General features: G+C 45.9%; 4 protein-coding genes across 4 annotated transcripts; 1 reads left to right on the top strand and 3 right to left on the bottom strand.

The window, feature by feature from the left end:
• Position 1: 1 nt before the first annotated feature.
• LOC134222315 (uncharacterized) lies at positions 2-1,234 on the bottom strand. The gene has a single exon (XM_062701458.1). It carries the CDS (start codon positions 1,232-1,234, stop codon positions 2-4), a length of 1,233 nt encoding a protein of 410 aa, XP_062557442.1.
• Positions 1,235-1,927: 693 nt separating this feature from the next.
• LOC134222314 (uncharacterized) lies at positions 1,928-3,061 on the bottom strand. Its single transcript, XM_062701457.1, has one exon. The coding sequence runs from the start codon at positions 3,059-3,061 to the stop codon at positions 1,928-1,930; it is 1,134 nt and encodes a 377-aa protein (XP_062557441.1).
• Positions 3,062-3,622: 561 nt separating this feature from the next.
• On the top strand, positions 3,623-4,583 carry LOC134226043 (oxysterol-binding protein-related protein 11). Its single transcript, XM_062706559.1, has 2 exons — positions 3,623-3,768; positions 3,827-4,583. The coding sequence occupies exons 1-2, from the start codon at positions 3,684-3,686 to the stop codon at positions 4,366-4,368; spliced, it is 627 nt and encodes a 208-aa protein (XP_062562543.1). The 5' UTR covers positions 3,623-3,683; the 3' UTR covers positions 4,369-4,583.
• A 7,632-nt stretch (positions 4,584-12,215) lies between these two features.
• LOC134220295 (G patch domain-containing protein 1 homolog) lies at positions 12,216-15,186 on the bottom strand. Its single transcript, XM_062699310.1, has 2 exons — positions 15,006-15,186; positions 12,216-14,947 (listed from the first exon to the last, which is right to left on the bottom strand). Exons 1-2 carry the CDS (start codon positions 15,064-15,066, stop codon positions 12,324-12,326), a joined length of 2,685 nt encoding a protein of 894 aa, XP_062555294.1. The 5' UTR covers positions 15,067-15,186; the 3' UTR covers positions 12,216-12,323.
• Between the last annotated feature and the right edge of the window lie 2,187 nt (positions 15,187-17,373).

The raw sequence follows: 17,373 nt of genomic DNA, 5'->3' as shown, positions 1-17,373 counted from the left end.
GTCACCTCAATTCGATCGCAGATTCGACGTCGCCCGCTCCTGAAATAACGTCGTCCATATACACGTCTTCTTCGATCGTCGTAGCCGCCAGAGGGAACCGCTCCCGCTCGTCGGATGCCAGTTGCTTCAGAGTACGTGTAGCAAGATATGGTGCCGATTTGGTACCGTACGTCACCGTCAGCAGCTCGTATATAGAAACCTTGCCATCTAGTCCAGTCCACAGGATGCATTGTAGCGGAGTGTCATCAGATTTCGTCCAGATTTGCCGGAACATCTTCTCGACATCAGCAACCACCATCACCTGACGAGTTCTACTCCGAAGGACGATCGACCTAAGATCTTGCTGTACTACTGGTCCAGCATACAGCGCATCGTTGAGGGATATTCCAGTAGAAGTCTTACAGGAGGCATCAAATACCACTCTCACCTTAGTCGTGGTGCTAGTCTCCTTGATTACCGGATGATGTGGCAGAAAACACCGTTTGACTGCCTTCTCCTCAGGTTCGTCCACCTTTCGCATGTGACCGAGATTGATATATTCGGTCATAAAATCGCTGTACTGCCTCTGTAGATCAGGATCTTTCGCCAACCTTCGCTCTACAGCTCGTAATCGCCTCAATGCGATGTCTTTCGATTCACCAATTTTCGCCAGCACTTCAGTGTTCTTTGGGAGGGTAACTGTGTAACGTCCATCCGTTTCCCGCTTCACCGTGTTTTCGAACAGCTCTTCGCAGCGGCTTTCTTCCGGAGAGTGTTTGTTGACGGCTCCCACTTCCTCGCAGGACCAAAACCGTGCCATTATCTCTTCCAGATCGTCCGACACTGCCATGTTGCAGGAGTATCTAGTCGCCTGACTATCCGATGTGACTTCGCCTGTCACTATCCATCCGAAAACGGACTCTGTCAATACAGGCAGGCTCTTGCCAAATTGAATTTCACTTCCTGACGGGAAGAAGGTGAAGAAAGCTTGGATGCCCAATACCAAATCGATCTTCCTCGACCGGAAAAACTCTGGATCCGCCAGCTCGATGTCTACAGGTATGTCCCATCCACTTGCCTGAATAGTGGTCGTTGGCAGGCTCGCTGTGACCTTCGGTAACACAAGGAACTCCATAGATCGAGCGTACGACGAAACGCGGGACTTGACGACAGCTTTTATTTTGTGCGATGCCTTTATTCCGGACAGCCCAATGCCCTGAATCGAAATGTTGGCTTTCTGTACGGAAACGCTCATCGCCTGGCATAGTTTAGTGGAGATAAAGTTGCACTCTGACCCTGAATCCAGAAGTGCTCGTGCTGGGTAGCGACATCCTACATCGTCTTCGATCACTACGACAGCTGTAGCCAAGAGAACTTGGGATGACCCACACTGCGCCGCGTTGGAAGAAGTAGATTCGACCGCTGAAGCATTCGCTGCCCTCGACCTTGCGCTTGTACTACCCCGTTTCGGACTCCCTCCTGAACTCGATCTCCTGGGGGATCCTTGGCTACCCTTGCGTTCTCCTCCCTTGAAGCAAAGTAACGAATGGTGTCGACCCTTACAATGCCAACAGGAGAATTTTGAAGTGCATTCCCGAGCCAGATGACCACGCTTGAGACAATTGGGTTGTTTAGCTCAGAAAAATATTGAGTTTTTTGCAGTTTAACATAAAGAGCATGCTCTCCTGATCTCCAACATATTTTTATTTTGTTTGTAAACCTTTTATTTACATTTTTATACAGCAAACAATAAGCCATTTCAATCGATAGAATGACACTAACATTCATATAATGACAGTTGGCCCATGCAGCATAAGAACAAATTTTTAGCTCCATATAAATTTAAAATGCAAATTAAAAATAGTTCCGGGGCTCCAAAAATTCTGAAAAATTGGGGTTAGTCTCAGTTTTTTATGCAGATTCAGAATATGTAAAAACATATATACCCCTAAACAACCCAATTGCGGCAGAGGGATTCCGCACGCAAGAATGTTTCCCTACTGGACAACGACAACTTCAAAAAGGATGGACACGTATGAAGTCCATGTATCTGCGCACACGAGGGACACTTAGCGTTGTTGGACTGTACGGCGTTGTTGCTGACCTTCGCTGAAAACGGCCTTCTCCTGGGTGGTAGCGACTGCTCGACAACTTTTGACTCCGCCTTCACTGGTAGAGCTTCGAGAATTTGGATTCTCCGCTGCAGGAACTCCAGCAAGTCCCTTATGGTGTCCTGCTCCTTCGTCGACGAGTGCTCCTCCCATCCCCGCCGTGTGCTCGGGTCGAGACGAGCGCTTAGATGTTCGACCAGCAACAGATCTTTATACTCGGCCGGTTGGATGATCTGATCCAGGGTCAGAATCACACGATCGAATCCGTCGACCAGCCTGTGAAGATCCGCGATTGACTCCGTGGTGAGGGACGGCAGTTTGAAGAGAGCCTGCACTTGCTTCTTCCGTAAGAGCTTGCTGTTGTTGTAGCGTTTTAGCAACGACTGCCAAGCAACCTGGTAGTTGTCCCTGGTGATCTTTAGCGGATCTATCAGTGCCTTAGCTTCGCCTGCTAAGCACCCCTTGAGGTAGTGGAATTTTTCCACATCGGGTAGGTCTGGCTTCTCATGGATCAGAGACGTGTAGAGATCCCTGAAGCTGAGCCAGTCGTCGATGTTCCCGTCGAAACTCTGCAGCTGGATTTGAGGTAGGCGAACATGATCCATGCCACCATGTAGAGTGGCATCTCCAGGGCGAATAGACTGGTTCTGGACGGAATTGTTTCGAACCTCTCCTACCTTCTCCGTCAGAAACGATTTCGCATCGTAGTAGCGGTTCTCCACCTCCAACTGCTCCCTCTGCAAACTTTCGGGCTCCGTGAAGTCCTCGTGCGCTTGTATTTCCCAGATAGCCTCACTTATCTGAACCCACAAACTATCTAACTTTTCGAGACGAACATTGATTTGAGCGACAGGGGTACCCTCCTTAAAGTTCTTAACATACTGGCTAATGTTACTTAAAGATAACTTTAACCCCTTCAGCCTCGTCGTCAGGTTCTTCAGGGAATCCGCGTTCCTGGTAACGGGCTTCATGATTACTGTCGTCTCACCACGGAAACTCGAACAATGTCGTCAGTCAGTGGGTTACTCCACTCGCAGAATCGTAGAACCGTCAGCAAATCCAAAAATTGATAAAATCGGAGATGTAGTACTCAATATTGTCCGCTTCGGCAGGACATATACTGTTCAGCTCACCTATGAGAAGTAACAGCGGGGCAGCCGAAGCCAAAACAGCAAATTCTCCGATTAAGAACACCTCCAATATTCGGACGAATGCCTCAGATTCCGATCCAAGCCAGGAAATGCGAGGGAGTGGAAATAAAGTTGTAGTATTCAAATTGAAACTTCGGCTAGCCTTGAAATTATTTTCTTGTCGCCTTGTACCATGGTACGAATACCACAAGTGTGTGTCCCATATAAAATGGTATTTCTCAATGTATTGATCTTAATTTTGAGTTGTGTGAATTTCATTTTGGGTAGATAGATTTAATAGTGTAAAATGAGTTACCTTTGGTTGATCCTTTACCTTTACATTAACTCAATTTTTGGTATTTTCGAATTTTCGTGTATGATATCCGCGATCTGTCATCGGACACTCACTCACACATTTGTACGTAAGAAACAAAATAAAAAGTGCTCATACCAATTTTTGAAAATGGAATCAAGTTTGAACAAAATTTTAAACATGAACAGACAGCAGCTCAGTGGTCAATTATACAAGTACACTAATGTAGTTAAAGGTAATTTCATTTTACAATGTATAACATTTGCTATGCTGATATATGGATTGCTTTCCAGGGTGGCAATATCGCTGGTTCACGGTGGATGCTCAAGCTGGCTTGCTAAGCTACTATTTGTGTGAACCATCGAATGATGACTCAAACCCACATATCATAGGAAATTCTCCTCGAGGCCAAGTGCACTTGGCGGCAGCCGTGATTTGTCCCAGTGATGAGGATTCTAAAACTTTCACTGTTAATTGTGCATCCGGAGATATGCTTAAACTAAGAGCAGGAGATGCGAGGGCGCGACAAGAATGGGTTGATGGTTTGAGGGCCATCGTTGAAAGCCATTCGATTTGCGCTGCTTCACTTCCGCCAAGAGATCAACTGGCGGCCAACGACGCCTTTGGAGCAGCTCGTCAGCAAATGCAGCAAACGGAACTTAGTAATGCTGCCCTGGCACGGGCGATTGAGAATGTGACCAGCCCTCTTGCCCCCACAGATCCCGATTTGCTAATGCTGAAAGCATTGTCTGCCGCCAGCACTCATAGTTTGCTGCAGTGCTTAGGATTACTACAGAGGCACCACGAATTGGCCGACGCAAGGCTAGAACCTTAAGCTTTGGAAAAATATTGCATGGAAAATCCTTTCCCGTTATTAATCGTACGTTTTGTCCCAGCTATTAAATTCTCCTCGGTAGTATTATCAACGATTTTAATTTCGTAAACCTGGAGCAGAATACTTGTAGATACCTAAACTAATTGTAATCTTCTTTAATACATTTTTCACAAGCAAAAAATGTGCGCAAGAATAAAAAAAATCCGTACAAGGTATGTTTAATTTGTTTTTTTTTTTTTTTTTTTCTTCTTTATTAAAGAGGCTTTCAGCTCTTGACTGGTTCACCTCTGGAAAAAGAGAGGAAAAAAAAAGGAAGGGCCAGAAGGGCTCAACCTTCGCTGTCAGTCACTGTCATTTTCAGCTAGTCCGTGGTTTCGTGCCTTGTCAATATCTTTTAATCCGTGGTGGTTCCATGTTAGGTGTTTATCTTTTTCCGTGCCATTGTCCTAGTTAGTTTGCTTTGTTCGGTGTACAATTGTAGTAATTTCGTTGTTTCCAGTGTATATCGATGTCCATTTTTCGTTAGCGTGGGTCGTGTGTGTGATCCGGGTTTCTTGTTAGATGTCCTTGTAGATGTCTGCATCTTTCAAGAAGCGGATAGTTGCTGTCTCGTATGCCGGGTCGTTGGATAGTGCATCCCTTATACTACCAATCGGGTACCGCGACCTAGGGGCCTCATAGAGGGGGCACTCACACAGTACATGCTCGCTGCTGTTCCTTACTTGACAGGTGTCACACATCCGGTGGAACGGACCCTGGCCGGAGAAGTCATTGCTCAGCCTGGAGTGGCCCGTCCGAAGCCGGGACAATGCGCGTTGTTCTCTCCAGTCCGCTCGATCATCCCATGCTCTGGTCTCTCCCTTAATTTTCCGCAGGAACAAGGAGCGGTTTCCCCACCACTCTGTTTCCCATGAATCTTTTACTGTCCTCCTTATTTCATTTCTGGCATCGGGCCCAGGAACCTCTCGCGTGAGGTAGGCGCTGCTTCTTCCCAAGTTGGCCAGCTTATCCGCCTCCTCGTTTCCGCGGATTCCAGCGTGGCCGGGTACCCATAGAAAGGTGATGTTGCTGTCAGCAGCTTGCACGAGCTCCTGTGTGGCTTGGATCCACGGGTGTTTTGTTCTGGGTGTTTCCAGAGCCAACAGGGCGCTCGCTGAATCTGAAACAATCAAAGTGGATGCCGCATTTGTATCAGATGCTGCCTTGGATAAGGCCGCTGCTTCGGCTGAGTAGACCGTACACTGGTCGGGAAGTCTCAGGTGTATCTGCAGATCTGAACCGAAGGCACCGATCCCCACCGAACCATTAGCCTTAGATCCGTCAGAGTACCGAATCTCCGCGTCTTGGTATTTGTTTCGGATCCTTTCACTGAAGACTGCTTTGGCTCGAGTTGGGTTGGTACCCTTCCGCAGCTGCGCCTTGATTGCCCAGTCGATGGTTGGGACTTTGGCCTTCCAGCTTCCCGGTCCTACTCGGTGAACCTCAGCCACCGGGGGAAGCTTAGATTTGGCCACCGCGTTTAGGGCAAGGTTTGCAGGAAGCAAGCTTGCCCATTTCCCCATGTACGTTCCAGGAATCCAACTGCTCTGCATCCGATTGTCGCTGCTAGTTTGGATCGGAATGGTAATACTCCAGTTTCCGCGCAGGCTGCAAGGGCTGGAGTTTATGGGAGAAGCCCAGAGATGGTCCGGATGGCCACTTTATAGGTCGGGGAGAGTTCCGTGATCTCCGATTCATACAATTAGGCGGCTAATAATAATAGCGTTCGCCACACGCCTCCGTATGTCTCGGTCACTCCTGGTTCGTTTATTGGTAATTGACCGTAGTAGATAGATCCGAGTCATACATGCCGCCCTAATCCTACCGGTCCTAATCCTACCGTACCGGTCGAGTGTCACTCCGAGAACTTTTAGGGTCTTCTTAGGTGTATGCCTCAAGTCACAGATGTGAAGCCTGGCACACTTACCTGCTGCAATGTCGAAACCTACATCTTGGGCCCAACTAGCGACTGCTGTCACTGCTGCTTGTAGTTTCCTCCTAATGCTCCTGGGGTGCTTACCGGTGACGATCAGGAGAATATCATCAGCATATACTAGAATAAACATCCCTTTTGGAAGCACCAAGAAGACGCCGCTCATCGCCACGAGGAACAACGTAACTGCAATTACCGATCCTTGCGGGACTCCGGTTTCTTCCTGCACCACTTTGGACTTGTGGTTTCCCACCAGTACCTGGTTCGTTCGTCCATCTAGGAAATTCCGCAGAAAAGCCAGCATATTTCCAGTAATGCCCCATTTCTTGAGTTTCTCCAGGATCCCCGTAGTCCACGCCCGATTGTAGGCTTTTGCCAGATCAAGGGATGCAAGCTCAACATGCTCGCCATCCTTCAAGCAGTCGTCCAAGATCTGGCCAAGGGAAGCCAGGTACGTCCCAGTGCCAAGGCCAGGCCGGAAAGCATGCTGTCTGAAGTCCAGTCGTTTGTGTTGTACAAGGTGGTCCATTAGTCTGCGGTTCACCATCCTCTCCATCACCTTTGCCACACAACTGGTCAAAGCGATTGGACGGTAGTTGCCGACTTCGTTGGCGGAACCGGTGCCTTTAGGGATGGGGATCACGTAACTATGTTTCCAGCCTTCAGGAAGTGTTGCCTGCAGCCACTCTTTGTTCATCCCTTGCAGGAGTGCTGCTTTCCCGCTGGGGGGAAGCATTTTAAGCATTGGGTAACCCAGCTCATCTGGTCCTGTTGATTTCCCTTTCGCGTTCTGTAGGGCGAATTCCAGCTCCTCCATGGAGAAGGGACGGTTGAAAACCTTCGTCGGGTCGTGAGGCACTACGAAATTCTTGATTGCCTGTTCTGGTGCAGGGTGCCGGCTCAAGAAACGAGCGGGATAGCGCCTGAAGGATGAGAGATCTTGAAAATGGTCAGCTAGCGCGTCGGCAATAATGGCTTGGTCCCTACAGGTAACGCCGTTTATTTTTAGGGCCATACCATTCATGCGCCTTTTGCCCTGGATGCAGTTTATTCTCCTCCAGAGCTCTGAAGACGAGAGGTTGGGATTCAGCTCGTCCAGAAATTCCGTCCAGCCACTGGCCTTAGCCTCCTGGATGGTTTTGCGGCATGCGTTGCGAGCTGCTCGGTAGGATTCTAGAATTTGTGTCCTATCCGGGTGATCTTCTGGCATTTTCCTTTTGGCCCTTTTGTTGGCTCTCAGCGCCTTCCTACGAGCTTTTACCACTTGCCTGGTTTTTTCACTCCACCAGTACAGGGCTCGACGACCCGCATTGGGAGATGTCTTCGGGATTGTATCCGACGCAGCGTTTTGTATCCTTATGGAGAGGTCCTCGATCGAGATGGATGGCTGGCGGTCAAGTTCCTCCTCAAGTACTAGCTGGAATTCCGGCCAGTTGGCTTCGGCAAAGCGCCATCGGGGGCGCCTGGTAGTTTTTGGAGTAATGGTATTGGCCAGTTCTAATCGAATAGGAGGTGATCGCTTCCCATGGGATCGTCTTCCACGCACCACAGAAAGCGGCTTGTCACAGAGGCTGTGCAAAGCGATACGTCAATAGCGGTGTCTGTTTGGCCACGAGAGAAAGTGGATGAACCGTCGTTCATGATCGTCAGGTTCCTCTCGCTGGCAATGCTGGTGATGGTGGTACCTCTAGCGTTGGAGCGTCGGCTGCCCCAAGCTTTGTGGTGTCCGTTTACGTCACCAAGGACTAGCATTGGCTGGGGGATTTGATCCAGCACTGTTTCAATACGGTTTCGGAAGTTGTCCGACTTTCCATTCGGTAAGTACCATGATACTACCGAGAGCGGAAATGGCCATGATATTCGGACGGCGATGACCGGAATGTCCGATTTAATGCTGATTGGCTGAGCTGGAAGTTCCGCGGCAATTCCAATGGCAGCGGACTGGAAAAAGTTCGCTCCGGTGATGGTGTGCCATCGGAACTTTCGACCCATGGTGTTATTCATGGCGGATGGTGTGGCCCTATGCGTCTCTTGAAGAGCGAGTACCGCTGGCTGATATTTCTGTACCAGAATTTCCAGATCCGCGATATTGTGGAAGAAGCCGTTCATGTTCCACTGGATTGCGAAAGTTGATTGGGCGCGAGACGTCGCACCGTTGGCAGACCCCGACAGAGCTCCACCGAGCGCAGGCCCTGGTGGAGGACCCACTACTGGCAGAGGTGAAGGAGCTGCGGGAAAAATGTTGAGTGTAGGCCCCTGTAGCCCCCCGACAGGTGCGCTACTGGGTTTGAAGGGTACAGCTGCCAGGGGTACTGGGGTTACTGGATCTCTAGTACAAGTCTTGGAGTTGCCAGGCTTGATCACTGCTGTTGGTCCGTAGCGAGTTTTGTGTAGGACATCGTAGACGTTCGCATCCGTTGCCTCTTCGTGTGAAAGAGGAGCAAAGGGAGGCGCTGAGGGCGCCGGTGTCAAAAGATTGCGACAGTTTCGGTATGGATTCCTCCTCAGGTGCGGTCTGGGAATGTTGTGGGTAGTCCCTTCGGAGCTCGGGGTAGAGAGATTCATGTCGGGATCCGAGCAAGGCGGAGCTTCCCTCGTGACAGGTAACAGCGTGTCACCTGCAGAAGATGATGTCCGTACGGAGCTATTATGGGTAGTTAGCTTGCCGTTATTGATGTCAGAAGTAACAAAGAATGGTGCTACGGTGTTGGGCGTGCGGCGATTCGATGGTTGGTCTTGCGAAAACCCATGCTTGATCCTAGCGGCGTCCTTCGGGGGAATGAGCGTCCCGAGCTTCACCCAGTGCTGGGCCGATCTTGCAAATCCTGTTTCTTGAAGCTCATCGGGGGATAGGGAGTGAAACCCTCTATGCGTCCCGCTTCCAACTTGCCCCCAGCGCCAAGGGGTGTTCCCCAGTTCCGGTGAGGCAATGACTTCCGCACTGAGGGGACCAACGCTACTGGGGGGTTTGTTGGGATCTTCGGCTGTTTGCCATCTTCGTCCGGCAGGCGTCGAAGTCGACCCGGCCGTTCCAGTTGGGCAAAGACTTCTGGTCGGCCGGCGCCTCGGCCACCTGCGGCACTTTCTTCGTCAGGGTTTGACATGGGGGTTGGACATCTGGGTGTAGAGGTGGCTTGCTCAGTCATTTCCTGTACCATTGGCGTGGTGAAATTCTCTGGAGGGGTGAAGAGAAGAGTAAAATGGGTTCACTTGCTTGAATCACTTAGATTTTTAGGGCGACTGAGCAGCGATTGGTTCGAATCTAAACGGTTAGATCCATCGACTCCGCGGAGCTATTAGCTTTCGCCTTTCGCTTAGCGTTGGGGGAGCCGGTGGAGTCGTGGCTGGTGGTGGATTTGGTAGTCGATCGTGTCCGTTTCGATTGATGAGAGGAAGTGGACGTAGTGTCTTCGTCAGAATAAATTTCGCATTTTGAAGTTTTCTTCTTTTGAGACTTCGCCTTTTTCTTCTTTCCTTTTGCTGGTGCGGTGGCTTCGTTCGTTTCGGACATGTGTTTTTCGAACCATTTTTCTATGCTCTCTACGGTTGTAGGCGCGTAACCTTGTCTGGACTGCGGCGTTTCAGGGATGGTGAATTGTGAGATGAGAGCGCGATTGCTGTCATCAGACATAGTAGCAGCGGGGGCAATGGAGTCAGCCTGATTGATCAGCCTCCTGATCGTCTCATCCTTCCTCACAATCAATTCATCCCGTTTTTCAAGGTCAGTCTGCAGTTTCTTCACTGTGGTTGAAAGTTCAGCAATCTGCCTAACCAACTCCTCGATTGTTCCGTGCTCCTTTACTTTGTCCATTCGGTCGCCGACGCTTTTGTGGTGAAGTGCCTTCTCCATTTCCGCAATCCTTTTGTCCTTGGCCTTGGAATCGGCAAGGAGCTGTGCGACCATGGCTTTCAGTTCTCCGATTTCGGTGTCCTTGCTGTTGGCGACTACATTGGCGTACGCATTTGGATTCCGGTTAATGGCTCCGATTCGAATTTCGTGTTCCCGGCGGGCTTGTGGGTACGAGATGCCGAGATCCACACGGAGATGTTGGATAGCAACCTCCTTTTCGTATACCGGGCACTTACGGCTTGATACTGCGTGTTGATCAGTCTTGCACAATTTACAGTAGGTCGGGTTTGTGCAGGGCGATCGTTCGGAACGTTGTACCTGTGCGACAGTTGCGGGGGAAGAGGCCTGGTCGGTAGATGGGGTTTGTTCTGGGACCAATTCACGATCCTCTTCGTGCACTTGACTGCATTTTCCGCACACTCTGGATGGATGTGTGCATCTCTTGCCGGTGTGACCGTACTCCCAGCATCGGAAGCACAGCATCGGGGACGGATAATAGTTGCGGGTTCTGCATCTTGTGTAGCCAAAGTCGATATGTGGGGGAATGACTGTTCCAGCGATCGTAAGGATAATCGTAGCCGTGTTTTCGAAATTACCGCCAGGCATGCGACGTTGGATGCGCCGAACCTCCATGATGCCTTGAGGCGCCAGCTGCTTCTGGAGATAATCGTCCTTTAAGCCGACGGAATCGAAGTTTGTCACAACGCATTGCCTTTTATTTAGTTGGGGGTGTGCGGAAACATGGATGGCTGTACCATCGTGCAACTTCTGCATCGTGCATAACTTTTCGTACTGTGCCTTGCTGCGTATTTTCAGGACGTAGCTCATGCCACGATTCTCCTTGAAGGCTCCGTCGATGGGGGTTCCCAGGAATTTTTCGACGGAAAACCTTAACAAGAAGGGGTCTTGTGGCATTGGGCCATTGGTTGCCTCCATCCTGAGGTACTGCAGGGGGCCTGCGGTACCATCGGGGTCCATAAACGCCGGTAGGCGTGGTCCAGTGAAATCTCCGTTGATCCAGTTGCTGCTACCACCGGGATCCCCTGGGTCACCCGGGCGGAAGTGTTGGCCGTTCGCCAGCGCCATGCTGGCAGAACGGGACGGATATCGTTCACAAGAGTATTCGCACCTAATGCACGTATGTCTTTACGTCGGTATTTCCGTTGGTGTCCACAAAATTTTGTTCCACACTGTGCTCAGACACTTGCGGGACACACTGTAGTACACCTTATGCGTCTGTTGACTACTTGACGTTTTTTCGTATTTTCGAAAACTTATCACCACTTTTTTTTTTAGAAAGTTTCCTTCTGGCACACCGCAACCCACACTGCCAAGAGAGTGAACGAAATAACGTCACCCGGGCGGCCGGACAACTTGTTGTTTTGTTTCTCGAGGCACGTGGAGCACAGAATAAACTCGCGTTTTCGAATGTTTTTGCACCGAATTTAGTTAAACCTTCACTGTGGATCACTTCTGCGGTACTTTATGAACTAGCACAGAGAGGTTACGACCGCCGCGATCGCGAAAAATCGGAAAATTCGCCTAGATTTTCTTGAGCGCGCGCGCAATGAGAACCGAGTTAACGACCATCAAAACATGAACTGTGTTTAATTTGTTTGAAAAACATGAATGCTGTAAACTAAGATAAAAAACAAGTTCCCAATTTCGGAGACGAGCCAGCCTCGGGCTGAAAGTCCCCCTAATAAAGACAATAAAAAAAAGTTCCCAATTTACTTCAGGCAAAAAATAAATAAACATAGCAAGGCGACATTGTTTTCGAAAAAAAATATTTGCGTATAGAGATGAAAATCAAATTGTTAATCCGGAGATGACGAGTTCGGTCCTCGATCCGAGCTAGGATGTTTTCTGGTGGAAAACATTTACGACTGCCTCAGCATTGATTTATTGCGCTTGGTACTTCAACATCAAGGTATCACACAAGAAACATATTCATGCAATTGGCGGGCATAGAAAAGCTTGCAATTGAAATCCTAATAAAAATATTCAGTTGTAAAGAAGGCCAAATTCCATTTCCTAAAAATACGCCTTTAATAAAACATTAATAATTCAAATTTGAACTTGACATTTTAGTTCATGTGCATTTACTGTTTTTAATTATACAATTACTTTTAATTACCTTTTATCCTTATGTTTATGTTTCTTCTTCTCTCTTTTATGTTTCTTCGACTTTTTATGCTCTTTATCCTTCTTTCTTTTGCTTTTCTTAGAAGAGATCTTTTCTTTCTCGACCCACTCCTCTATAATATTCTTAGATCCAGCAGCTTTCCTTTCAATTTCTCGCAGCTTCACGTCCAATTGATTAGCCTGCGATGTTGACGCTGATGAACTAGAAGTAGTGGCTATGGCCTGATTTGATGATGGCAGTTTTGGTCCGTAAAAAAACTCATCTTGCGTTGTAATATCATTTTCTGAGCTTGACGACGAATCCTCCGAAACTGCTATGGTAATTGCAGCGGACGGTTGACCGTCCGGACGTTTTAGATCGAATATACTTTTGAAAATCCCACGTGGTGGAGAATGGTTACGCAGAACGTTCATTTGACTTGCAGGTTTTATTGCTACCAAACTTTCAACTAGCTTTAATTTCTCAGCTTCATTTGTCGACGATGTCGAAGGTTGATTGGTGTCAAGCGATTCTTCCTCTTCATCACTACTGCAAAAAATTGATTGGAAGAGATCTTTTTTCTCTTCCGGTTTCTTGTTCAAACTTTCCAGTACCTTCTGCTCCAATTCGGTTCGCTTCACCGATTTTACCAAACTAGTCAGATGTGCTGAAGATTTCAGGGTTTCGCTTGATCTTGAGCTTTCAAAGCTTGTGCTAGGAGTTTGCACCTCTGCAAAAAAATCCTTGGCCGACGTTCTTATTGGAACAGGATCAGAGCGTTTGACGTCTTTTTCACCTTTTTGAGGGATAATTACGGGGGTTACGAAGTCGGATTTTCTATTTACAGGAGCCTCTAAGTAGTCAAAAACGGAGAACTTTGATTTTGATTTCGTTTTCTCCTCTTCCATCATGCCTCCATATGGCTCCTCTACATTGAACCTTTTGCAAAGGTCTTTATGGGGCTTCCACATCGTACGAGACCGTTTCATTTTAATTTCCTTCTGTTCAGATGAATCAATCTTTTCTTTCTCCGCAATTAAACTGGATTCCGTGACAAATCGATCAGACATCAAACCATCCAGTGGCCTATACATACGTTGAGCCTGTTCGAATTCCTTGAATTCGCGCTCTCGGTCCCACAACGACATTCCAAGTGGCTGAAGAGTATTCAGTAATTCTTCCTTGGTTTTCAATTTCTCAGAAGGCTTAAAAATAACAAACTCTTCGTACCTCTTTTGCTTTTCCGGGTCTGCTATAAATGGTTTGAAGCCTTCTTTGGTAGATCCCATATTTCCAAACTGAGATTTGAGGTCGAACTGTATAGCATCTTTCCTTTCAGCAGTTGCAATACTATTTTCAGAAATTGGTTGCGGTGCTTTAGAATCCTCTCGGTTATGCCCAGTTTCTCTAGAAAAGCAGTCACTTTGTTTACTTATCTTGTCTAACAAAGCGGAACCTCCGGTTCTCAGTGATTTATCCAGCGGCTTTTCCCCTAATGCTTGGCCTCGTTTTTCAGGATTCAGATCATGTCGCCCTAGTCCTTGCACTTTGTATTGGCTAGCTTTCCGAAACTGTTGTTCCTTGGTTTCATCTAGAGGATCAAAACGTGAACGCCGTTGTAACCAATTTCGTGGGGTGAAGCTATCAGAAACATTGATCCGAAAAACCTTTTTGGTCCCTTTGGATGGTTTGCTGGATAAGCGAAAACCTTCCAGATGATCGTCTTGATGTGCAGATAATTTAATTGCAGCTGGCTTTTTTGACCTATCTTCCAGGGTGAAGTCGTATCGTGACATATCGTCTTTAGAATAAACATCTTCATCGTCATCGTCCTCCAAGGCACCAACGCCAAACGCTTGTCCTCGAATAGATAGTTTTTTATTGTTCCGGTCAACAATTTCCAGGGTGTCGAATAAATTGAACCTTTTCTGATCACCAACCGTTGATCGCTCAAGACCTGAATAACCCAGACCAAAACTATTGTCCTTGAAAGCAGTCAGTAGCGGATCGAAGTCATCTGGTGCAAAAGTAATCTCATAATCCGATGAATCATCGCTTTCATGGTCATCATCGTTTTCCGTATTATCTTGCCCTCCTGAACCTGGCATCGCACATCCGTACATCTTCATGACATATAGTTCCTTACTGTTCCGACTCTTTGCTATCTGCTTTTCACATTTGCGTTGTCTCTCACCAATGCCTTGTCCTTCACGCCAACCCATGTTCTTCAGTATGCGCACAGCTGTCTTCTCTTTTGCCGGTTCCAACAGTGTCCTCAAAACTGGAACTCCCGGAATAGGTCCGCTCCAGTTACCCCGATCTAATCGACGTTTACCGCTGCTCGTACTCGAATGTGCGAAATCCTCCTTTGCCTGGACCCGTTGCGGAGCGATACCGAATTCTCCCAAATCTTCGTCGTCCATAAAATCCATTGGGTTTTGTGTTCTAGCAGATGCCTTCTCTTTGCGGGAGCTCTTGAACTCTGTCGGCTTCCAACCCTCCTCGGATCCAACGGTGTTCCAATAACCAGCCGAGAATCCTCCCGTGAATGCGCCATGAAATCGACGTTTACCATTGACATCCAACACAATTTGGTCTTCGACAGACACGGGCTTTTTTGCTGGAATTTCATCTGCAATTTCCATTACGATTAAATTCTCATCAATGTTAATATAAATTGTGATTCTTACCTTGTTCATAAGCTGGAAGAGGAGTTCCAAATTTACAATACGTATAATCGTCTTCATCCATAACTTGATAACTTCAAATGAAATTTATCAAAACCTGATCTAAAACCATCAAAACCATGCATGAGAATGGAACAAAACAAATTTATTGCGATTTGCGTTCTGTTTTGAATTTTGATTCTGATTATCACCAGGGCCGCATTTAAATTGAGTGCAATTCGATTTATAGTAAACTTATTGTTGATAAAACTGAGCATTAAATGAATTTTACCTTAAATTCAATTGTTTCTCTAAAGTAGCTGTATAAAAAGGGGTATTATGCACGTATTGTTATGAATAGTAATGAAATAAGTAGTTCTACAATACAATGTATGGTATAACCACAATTTTTACTGTTCGACAGTATTTTACTAGGAAATTGAATAAACTGCTTTGATATGAATATTTATTTATTAATCAAATGAAAGCCACACAATGTTAAAATTTACCAAGCTTGTTAGAAGAATTGAGAAGGCGCGATTTCTTGGCCGAGATGCATTACCATGACCGTGCACAGAAAGAACAAATACTATTTTATTAAATATATTGTACTTTACTTCTAAGAAGTGATATTTTTTCCTTAAAATAAAAGTGAAAACTTTAGAATCGAAAGTCATGTATTTAATTCAATCATATTTTTCGTCGGGTCTGAGCAAGGGTCTGAGTATCAATTTTGAAATTCATGTTATGAACATAAAAGTGTTTGAACTTTTATTTTCAAAACACTCAATGTGAAAAAAATCACCGTGACAGATGACTCGAAAAAAAGTGTGTTCTGAAGTGCTCGCACGCTTGAGAAATATGTGTATATTTTCTTCCAATAAAATGTAGAATAGAAACCGCAAACTTCTTAAAAACGTTTGGAGTTCTAGTAACTTAGATGTGTACATAATTGGTATATGATGGTGAGGTAAGTAACACTTGTAAATATCATTTAACGTTCGCAAAGTCAATTGTTATTTCTTCGTCAAATTTAATATGCTTTATTCTTTATTGCAACTTTTTTATTTCAGTTCCCCAGATGTCGAGCCGGAACATAACCAAGCATGGAGCTATTAAAACCACAGGGTTCTGATGTCGACAAACTAATCGAAACTACAGCAAAGATGACAACTCGGAAGGAATGTTATCCGTTAGACTCGCCTATGTTGTTGGCCGCACAAATCTTCGAATCAACACAATATTTATTAAAGGCAATTTATGTGGCCGACGCAAGTCATAGATAACATTGGGCAGGAGTACCCTGAGAAATGAGTAAGAAAATCATTTGGCATTAAGAAAAAAATATAAAAATAAAGTGTAGTGAAACAGTTATTACCCAAATTTGATTGTCAAAATAATTGAGACATAATTTTTGTAAAGATCGTAAGGCATACAAAAAGATGGAGAAATTGCCGGTTTGGACTTACGATCATTCCAAAATTTGTGCTTGATTGAATTATTTTTATGCGAAAACTTTCTCCAAAAACATCAATAGAAGCACCATTCAATATAAAATCATTTACTTTCACTTCCCACAGTAAATACAATCTGATTAATCTGACAGTTGTACAATATATTATCAAAAGTTCAAACTTTCGATTCTAGAGCAGCAAATAACAATTAATCTCTTGATTAAATAAAAAGTTTACGAACTTTTATTCCGAAAATGCACGACTCTCTACGAAAAAGAACCAATGAAACTTTTTATTTTAACCAACGGTTTTTTCATTATTATTAATGGTTTTTCTTTCTGTGTGGGACAGACAAAGAACTGGGATACGTGATCGATCATTTGACCCCTCTGGCTTTGAGTCTGGTTGCATATCATCATCTTCCATCGCTGATAGGAGCTTTTCGTTGGGATTTTTTGAAACGTTGGCAGTAAACTCGGTTACTAGCTTTCTAGCTGAACCTGGTTTCAACGACGTCGTGTTTGACTAGCTTGTGACGTCCTCGGACGTACGCACCTACCATCGCAATCCAATGCTCTTATCGATATCGTTACATTTGACATGCAGATCGATAGATATGACACACGACGTCTGTATCAGAGATGACAGAAGAGGCAGAAGGCTGATGAAACGTGAACTCATGTGTAGACAAATGATTTTAAAAGTAAATAATTTGTAAAAACTGAAAAGTTAAACTATTGAATTTACTATTTACTATTACATTTGTAGTGCTTAAATATCAAGGTGTACTTATACTCTGAATTTGCATTGATTTAGATACCTAAACGTTTATCTTTTTATCTAATTTAGATCATCATTACCATACATTAGCCGATAGTTTGTGGCAATTTATTATCGTATTATTTCTAAAAGCCTAGATGGTCAGTGCACACTGCAAG

The sequence above is a fragment of the Armigeres subalbatus genome, chromosome 3, assembly GCF_024139115.2.
Source record: "Armigeres subalbatus isolate Guangzhou_Male chromosome 3, GZ_Asu_2, whole genome shotgun sequence".
NCBI lineage: Eukaryota > Metazoa > Arthropoda > Insecta > Diptera > Culicidae > Armigeres > Armigeres subalbatus.
The sequence above is the reverse complement of the archived record's forward strand: the minus strand, read 5'-3'. Positions and strand labels throughout refer to the sequence as shown.